We start from the raw sequence: 9141 nt of genomic DNA on the forward strand, positions 1-9141 counted from the left end.
CTATGGCTTTTCCCACATTCCCTCGCCTGTCCCTGGTCGTATGTCATAGGGTCAAGTAGTGTGCAGGTAGACGTAAGACATGTAGAGGGCCTTCTAAGGGGTTGATGAAGTCAGTCACTCATAAACCGTCCATTGTCTCTGTCCAAGTACCAGACATGCTGAGGGGGCATCATGTCCACTCTTACTCAGGTTAAGCTTTCCAACATGCTGAAGACCCACCAACTGTCACCGGACATCAACTTCATCATTCCATCTCGCGAGGACTGTGCATCTGAGCCACCTGAGGGGCTCGTTGCTTTCAACGACTCAATAATCAAGTCTGGCGGGGTCTTGCCACTTCACCCCTTTTTTGTTAAGGTACTCAACTATTTTGAGCTGGCACCCCTCCAACTGTCTCCCAACTCTTGGGTTGTGCTTAGTTGTTTATACATACTATATAAGGAAGTGCACTCTAGGGGGCCTTCCATGAGTAAGGTTAACCATCTTTACATTCTTAGGGCGAACCCAACAGGCCCCGGCTTCTATCAACTCCAGAAAGCTGTGGCTTTTACAGGGTATCCCCTCGTTGAAGGGTCCATTTCCAATAGGGGCTTGTGGAAGGGCGATTTTTTCTTCACCAACATCGTATCCACTAAACATACGAATTTCAACACTTCAAGTAAGCTTATTCCCACCTTGAGTGCATATATAAGAAATTTTTCTTTACCCCACTCGTCAAGTTTGTCTAACTATAGTTATTTATTTTTCTTAACCATAGACCTCGAAGGGGTTGTCAGCCCTATCTTGAGTTCGACAGCCCGCGATCGAGTGGTGAAGATCCTGGGTGTCCCGGCCTCGCACAAACAGGCTTGCGGCCTTTTTACGGAGGGAAATATCTATTTGTACAAGCTGCTGTCTCCAGATCAAGTTGTTTCCTTATGCTTCGTCTCATCCAAATCTACCATCCTGAGGATAGTAGGTGATGATGAAGACGGTGATGATGATGAAGATGATAAAGATTATGACAACTCATTGGGTGGCCAGATGGATACAGAAGATGAGGTCGAGGTGGAGTCCGAGAATTATTCATGTTTACGGTCCTTGGCCGGTGGGCTAGGGATGTTGCTGACGACGGAAATAGTAACAGTGTTGCATCTTGGGTCTCACCGTCAGTGCTTGGTGGCAAGTTTGTTTTCAATAGCCAGGATCCCGCCCCTTCTATCGCGAAGAGAAATTTTGTCCTACCTTTTTTGGTGATGCCTTTCCACCCTTGGGGGGGGGGGGTGTTTGGGGCAGGTGTCTTCGGATGCCTCTTTTCCAAAAGAGGTGACTCCACGCCCCTTCGCCCCTTGCACCTCTGTGGATGGATTAGGACCTTCTCTATCTCCTTCCTTGTCTAAGCATGCAACGATAGGTATACGTGCATCCCCCCGTCGAGCTTATACTTTCGCTTCTGAAGGCCATCCTTTGGCTAGCTAGTACGGAGAGGCCATGAACCATTACATGGGCAATATTTCTAAAGGTGAGTGGGGGTCTATGTATGACATTCCAGATGCCGAGATGGGTGAGGCTTATATGCGAGCCTCTATCCAGGTACTTCTCAAAAACACTCAATGTATGTTTTTCAGTTTTGATATCACCTGACCATTTATGTTTTATTTTGTTTCTTTGACCTTACTTAGGCTTCCATCATGGGTCAACGATTTGTGGCCTCAAGCTCCTCATCCACACAACGGCTACAACTTAAGCTTAGGGGGGCAATGAAGAATCTCTCCATGGTCGAGGCAGAGAAAGATAGTTTGTCCACACGGGTCTGCGATTTGGAGGGCCAGCTTGCTGAAGCAGTTTGGGAAAGGGATGCTGCACTGGCCAAGGCTGCTTCGACCTCTCACTCCAATACTAGACTTGAAGCTACTATCCACACTCTAAATGAGAAGATTAACGCGCTCGAGGCTGGACTTGTAAATGCTGAGAATGACATAATTGAGTGCACATTGCACGCCGTGTGGAGGACCAATCCTAATGTTGACTTGTCTCCCTTTGGAGAGTATGCGGCTGCGAAAATTGCTGAGTGGAAATGTCGGAGTGGAAACCCATAGACCTCTCTTCAAGGCTTATTTGTATACATATATATTGTTGTTGTGTAACCCTCCATGTAGTTTTCTTATTTGTTTTATGGAACTCTTCATAAGTCTTTAATGGTATGTGGGACGCTTGATTTCTAAGTCCTTACTTATTTTTTGTATCGACTATGAGAATGCATTGGCCTTTCTAGCCTTTGTCATTCTCTTTTGATTATCAAGTGTAAGGGACTTTGATAAGTCCCTCTTATTATTTTTTTGATGAATTCCTTGTCTTCTTTGGGCTGATGATAATAGTCTTTTTTATGCACCCTGACTATACTTGTAAGGAAATATTAACCCTTTAGGTTCTTGGTATCCTTTTTATATTCATTGCGTGCGCTTGTAATTTTGTGCGAGAAGCGTCATTCTCGTCATTATGTATAGTACTATTTTTACAAGGGTCTCTTTTATGACACTTTTTGGCTAGCCGACTTAGTGGCCGTTCTAGACTCATTGGGAGATGCCCTCCTCAAAGCCACACCCCCTGTGGGGGTGTTAGCCTTTGGTAGGAGGTCATCTTTATGAAGTTTTCTTTATTCCCTTGATATTCATAAGGGTAACTAATCATTTTGAAGATAAGAGACAATTTCCCGAGTTTATTTATTTTTATATATATATGTGTGCCTCCTGTCCTGCCCCGCAAGTGCTTGGTGAAATTTATTCCATCGAACACTTTGGTGAATGTTTGCATAGAGAAGAAATGTAGCATGCGAAGTAGGAAATACTTTCATTCATAGTAGGCAGATTATAAAGACATATATAAAACGATTACATCTACTGTGAGGTTATCTGGGTAACCTCTTTGATTCTTATCTGCTGAAGTTAGCATAACATAAATAAACTAAATACGAATATTCTTTGCATTGGATATGAAAGTCTTACTAGTAGTATTTCTTGAGGTGTTCTGCGTTCCATGCTCGGGGTATTACGATGTCATCCATGTGCGTTGGTTTATAAGTGTTCGGCGGTATGCACTGGGAGACTTGGTAGAGTCCTTCCCAGTTCGCCCCTAGCACCTCCTCCCCTGGGTCATGCGTGTTGGGGAGTACTTTTCTCAGCACCAAGTCTCCTACCCTGAACATTCTTTCTCGTACCCTGGAGTTATAGTACCTCGCTGCCCGTTGTTGATATATTGCCACTCTTAGTTGCACCCTTTCCCTTCTTTCTTCTAACATATCAAAGTTTTCAGCAATTGCTGCATGGTTGACTTGGTCCTCGTATGCTTGTATCCTGAAAGAGTTATACTTCATCTCAACTGGGAGGATAACCTCACATTCATATGCTAAGGCAAAAGGGGTCTCCCAAGTAGTTGGGCTTGGTGTGGTCCTATAGGCCCAAAGCACATTGGGTAGCTCATCGATCCAGGGTCCCTTCAATTTTTCTAGCATTGTTTTTAGGTTCTTCTTGAGGACTTTGTTAATGGTCTCCACTTTCCCATTGGCCTGCGGATGTACAACAGCTGAGAAGCTTCTCCTTATTCCTTTCTCCTTACAATACTCCTCGAACGTTTCCCCCTCAAACTAGGTGCTGTTGTCAGAAATGATTTTGTAAGGCACTCCATGCCTGCAGACAATGGACTTGTTGAAAAAGGTTGCGATCTGCTTGGTTGTTATATTTATTAGAGGTTCTGCTTCAACCCACTCGGTGAAGTAATTTATCACTATAACTGGGTACTTGGCTCCTCCTCTTCCTATGGGAAGGGCGCCGATCAGGTCTATTCCCCAAATAGGAAAAGACCAAGGGTTGGTCAGGCTGGTTAGCTCATTTGGGGGCTTCCGGGAGTAGTTTGTGTGTCTCTTAAATTTGTCACACTTTTTTAAGAAGTCACTAGCATCATTCTCCATAGAGGGCCAGTAGTACCCTTGTCTCGTGGCTTTCCTGGTTGTAGATGGCCAACTCGCATGGTTGCCGCGTTCACCCTCGTGTTTTTCATACAGAACTTTCATTGCTTCTTCTTCATCAACACACCACATGAGCGGCACAGAAAATCCTCTCTTGTACAAGACTCCGTCTACTAGGGTGTACCGGGTGGCTTTATATGCCAGCCTTCGAGCGTCTCTCTTGTTTTTCGGTAGAGTTCTATCCTTCAGGTATTTCATAATTGGGTCGACCCATGATTCTTTGGGGGTATTGATCATGTAAACCTTTGCTTCAATGATGCTTGGTTTGGATAAGTACTCCACAGGTACAAACTCAAGTGTATCTCCATCCTTTGTGGAGGCTAGCTTTACGAGGGCATCGACCTGGGTATTCCTCTCTCTTGGGATTTTCTCTATACTATACCCCTCCAATTGCTCTAAATAGCCTTTTACCCTTGTGAGGTATGAGACCATCTTAGGACCCCTCGCCTGATACTCTCCCTTCACCTGGAATACCACCAACTGTGAGTCGCTAAAAATGTGTAAATGTGTTACCTTTAGCCCCTTGGCCAATTCCAATCTGGCTAGAAGCGCTTCATACTCCACCTTATTGTTCGAGGCTTCAAATCCAAACCTTATCGAACAATACATCTTGTGTCCTCCGGGGCCAGTCATCATGATACCTTCTCCAACTCCCCCTTCGTTGAATGCTCCATTCACGTGGAGGGTCCATTCCTCAAACTTTCTTTCCTCTTCCTTACCAATCGATTTAGTCTTTCCTATATCTCCTTCTTCATTTGGCCGATAGGTGAATTCCACTATGAAGTCTATGAGCACTTGCCCATTGATGGAGTTCCTTTGGGTATATGTGATGTCAAATTGACTTAACTTAATCGACCATTTCACCAGTCTTCCTGAGGTTTCAGGTTTGTCCAAGACCTGTCTAAGGGGCTATCAGTGAGTACCTCAATCGCATGGGCGTGGAAGTCGGGCCTTAACTTTCTTGAGGCCACAACTAAGGCATACGCTAACTTTTCTATCTCTGGATATCAGGTTCCACGTCTACCAACCATTTACTGACGTAGTACACAGGTTGTTGGTGCTTCTTCTCTCCTTTAACTAGGGCAGTGCTTATGACATGCTCGGATACTGCCAAGTATAAGTATAGCCTTTCGCCCTTTACGGGTTTAGCCAAAAAGGGTGGCTTCCCTACTCCTTCAATTTGGTAAAGGCTTCCTTGCAATCTCCATCCCAAGAGAACTTTTTGCTCCCTTTTAGGATGTTGAAGAAGAGGAGGCACTTATTCATGGACCTCGAAATGAATCTATTGAGTTCTGCCACCCTTCATGGATGAATCCATTTGCCTTGAGTATGTCTACCTCCTCCTTCAAGGCTGCATATCTTTCCGGATCGAGCGCTCGTCTCTTCTGCCTAACTGGCCTTGCCTCGGGGTTGATATTTAAATGGTGGCACATAATGGAAGGATCTATCCCCACCATGTCTTCGTGACTCAAAGCGAATACATTGAGATTATCCTTTAGAAACCTCACCAATATCTCCTTTGTGTCATCTTGAAGGTTTTTTCCCATCTTCAACTTTCGCAATGGTTCTTCCATTACAACGATTTCTTCTAACTCCTCCACAGGTTCGAACCCTATCTCCTCTGTGATTCGGGGGTCTAGTTCCTGCGGGTTTGTGCCTCCATGTATTACCATTGCAATCGGTTCTTGTGGCTTTACAGACGTGTGGAGGGAGGTGTTATAACACTCCCTTGCTTCTTTTTGTTCCCCTTTCATACTCGCTATTCCCCCATGAGTTGGGAACTTGACAGCTAGGTGATATATTCAAGTTATCGCTTTCAATTCTCTTAGGGATGGTCTCCCCAACACCGCATTGAAAGCTGAAGCACAATCTACCACGATGAAGTTTGCCATGATAGTAGTTTGTCTGGGTTGGTCTCCCATGGTGAGGGCCAATTCGATCACTCCTAAAGGTTGTATCGAATCCCCTATGAATCTGTATAAGGAGGAATGGCAAGGTTTCAAGTCTGTGACGCCCAAACCCATCTTCTCCAAGGCGGGGAGATACAAGATGTCCATAGAACTTTCATTGTCTATGAGACCCGATTAACCCTCACATTGGCTAGTTGGACGGTCAGCACCAAAGGATCATTGTGGGGGAAGTGCACCCCTCGTGCATCCTCCTCCGTGAAAGTGATTGAGTCATTTTGTCCCTTAAAACTCTTCGAGGGTCGTTGCTCTAGGTTCATGACACACGGTGGTGGACTTCGTCTGGCTTCTCTATCATACCTGTCTCGCCCCTTCCTAGACTCTCCTCCAAATCCTGGGCCTCCGAAGATCGTTCTCACTTCTCCTTGTACTTTCGGGGCTCTTTCTCGGGCCTGAGGTGATGCAGGCCGGTCCTCCAGTTTTTTATTTTCCTTTCTAACATATCTGCCCAGGTGCCCCCTGCATATGAGCTCTTCAATTTCTACCTTCAAATGGGTACACTCTGCCATGGTATGGCCAATGTCCTTGTGGTACTGACAGTATTTGCTAGGGTCCCTTTTGGATCAATCTTTTCTCATCGGCAGGGGTCTCTTGAAGGGAACTTGGCCTTCATTCGTGAGGTAGATATGTTCTCTAATGTCTGTCAGGTTTGTATAGAAGGTGTAAGACGTTTCCCTAGGGTCACCTCCGCGTTCAGGCCTTCTCTGGTGGTCATATCTCGCCCCTCATGCACCCTCTTGTTTTTTGTGCTATTTTAACCTTCATGGGCTGAGGGCTTGACATCCTCAACACGAATGTACTTTTGTGCTCTTTCGTAGAAGTAGTCTAAGTCGATGACCTCCCTTTTGAGCATATTATCCCATAGATTACTGTCTGCACGCGCTCCAGCCGTGATTGCAATCTTGAGTTCTCCCCTAGTCAGACTTCCCACTTTAGCCGCCTCCATGTTGAACCTATGGATATATCTCTTCAGGCTTTCTCCTTCACCTTGCTTTATGTTAGCGAGGCTAGTGCCTAGCATGGTGTAATTGCATACGACATGATTTTGTTGGAGAAACTCGTCAGAAAGTTGTTGCCATTACCTAATGGTCCCCGGCCTCAGCCTCTTGAACCACTTGTATGCAAGCCCTTTCAGCGTGACAGCGAAATAGTGACACCTTGCTCTGCTATTGATCCATCTCAGCTTCATTAAATCATTGAAGGTGTCTAAGTGGTACTTGGGGTCCGAAGTGCCCTCATATGGTCATATGAGGTTCTTTAAAGTTACCTAAGAGCCATTCAAGATGGATTTCTCGCGTGAAGGGTGACTCGTAGTCGAACTCTTCATTAGTCATGTGCCCCCCAGACGTCGTGACGATTTTACTCCGAAGGCTTCTCATCTCGGTGTCTAGCTCCTGTTGCCTTCTATTCAAGGAGTCCCTCAGCTCGGTAGGGTTGGCCTTTCTCTTCTCTCTGCCCTTCGGAGGGGCCATAGGAGGTGTCATCCTTACTTCTGACCTCCTTCCATTGAGCTTTTCTCGTAGGTCAGGGGGTGCCTCCTTAGAGGTGACTTCGGCTTTGTTCCTACGACCAACGTCGTCTCTCTGCCATTGTTCCCGGGGTATTTTACCGGCCTTGGTCCTTCATGGTACTTTGTCTGGGGAGTGTTGCTGGTGGAAAGTCGGGTTCTTCCATCGTGTACGGGGACAGTGGTTTCCCCTCTTTCATGCTCCTTCTCCTTATGCTTGGGAAGTGGCATGCTCGACTTTCCTTGTAGAGGTCGTTTAAAGCCTCCTGCATCTTCTCTAGTGTGGTTTCCAGCCTTTGATTATTTTTATGTAACTCGCAAATCTTGTCCTCATAGAAGCGAGTCCTTGAGCTAGAACTCATCGAGTATACTCGGGGACTCTTGCCTGGCCTATACGTAGAGTGACCCGGGTCCTGGTGGCTAGAGCGTGGTGCCACCAGGGGCCGAGGATGTGGGTATGCTGGCGGCTCTGAATGACCTCCGTCGGGTTGGATAGCTAGGGATGATACATCCTTCTCCTTCCTTAGGGCAGGATGTTCCTCCGACATATCTCCATGCTTAGGCGGAGGTGGGTCTTTCCTGGAGGCCCTCAGCTATTCTCCGTCCAGGTGAACCTCAACATCTTGTAGTTGACGTAAGTGTTTCAAACGCCTTGGCATTTTTCCTTGCTGGAAGTGATGAAAGAACGTTGGATTGATACTTGGTCTTCCCCCAGACGGTGCCAAACTATTGACGGCAAGAACTCGTCAACGATATATAAATGGAAAACTCAAAGCTTGTTATGAAAACTTCTTAGAACTTAGGAAAATCTTAAGAAAGAGAGATGCAGAATAACGATGGAGGAAAATCTCCTATAGTGCTTTACTATCTCTGTTTACAATGAATTTTTCCAACCCCATGATTTGAGGGGTCGGAGCCTATTTATAGATGGGCTCTAATGGCCTTTGATACAAGGTGGTCCCAAGGGACAAGATCGTACATTGGTACCCTGTCAGAGTAGGGGTGCATGGTGTAGAGAAGCAAAGGGTCGTGGTGTCGATTATTGGTACATGGTCAGAGGTATGCAGGTCATGCCACCACTTCTTGTACTAATTCATACCACCATTACTTGTCGGACACTGATGTTAGAATCACGCCTATGCCTCCCTCAGGGTCGTACACCTCGTACTTGTTCACATGCCTCGTACTTGAAGGTCATTCTCACACTTCGAAAATATATCTTCTCTCATAGCCTTCTAATATTTTGCTAAGTGTTGGACACATTTACTAGTTCTCCTTGTATACTAGGGAGGCTTGGGATGTATGGTACATGATGAGTCAATGAAGCCCTCACTATGTGTGTCTTTCCTCCATGCCTTGGCATAATAGCAACGAGGCCCTTGCATGTTTTACATATGGGCGCAGTGTCTTAGGCTCATAGGCGGTATCACCACATTTGGAGCAACACGACGAGGTGTAGGGACTCCGCATGCTGTTTGGGGGGGCGCGAGCCTTCTCGGAAGCCTTCACCAAGCAAGCCTTCAACATGGAGCCTGGCCTCGCTATGCGAGGCTCTCCGTGTGCTGTGATACTGAGGGACCCAGGCCCTCGCGCGGCCTTCCACTTGGACGTACCATCCTCGGCACATAGCCTCGTACATGGGCGGCGTAGCTGTGCGAGGAACT

The 9141-nt window shown here is 46.3% G+C and overlaps 1 protein-coding gene across 1 annotated transcript; it reads right to left on the reverse strand.

The window, feature by feature from the left end:
• Positions 1 to 3622: 3622 nt before the first annotated feature.
• Positions 3623 to 5757, reverse strand: LOC133832486 (uncharacterized). Its single transcript, XM_062262822.1, has 2 exons — positions 5341 to 5757; positions 3623 to 4900 (listed from the first exon to the last, which is right to left on the reverse strand). The coding sequence occupies exons 1-2, from the start codon at positions 5755 to 5757 to the stop codon at positions 3623 to 3625; spliced, it is 1695 nt and encodes a 564-aa protein (XP_062118806.1).
• Positions 5758 to 9141: the final 3384 nt, after the last annotated feature.

The sequence above is a fragment of the Humulus lupulus genome, chromosome 4, assembly GCF_963169125.1.
Source record: "Humulus lupulus chromosome 4, drHumLupu1.1, whole genome shotgun sequence".
Lineage (NCBI taxonomy): Eukaryota > Viridiplantae > Streptophyta > Magnoliopsida > Rosales > Cannabaceae > Humulus > Humulus lupulus.

Bases quoted from the DNA above. Each gene is read 5' to 3' on its own strand.
- LOC133832486 (XM_062262822.1), bottom strand. From the start codon at position 5,757: ATGAAAGGGGAACAAAAAGAAGCAAGGGAGTGTTATAACACCTCCCTC. The intron at 4,901-5,340 runs GTAGACATACTC...CCCCTTAGACAG, and splicing joins ATGCAGCCTTGAAGGAGGAG to GTCTTGGACAAACCTGAAAC.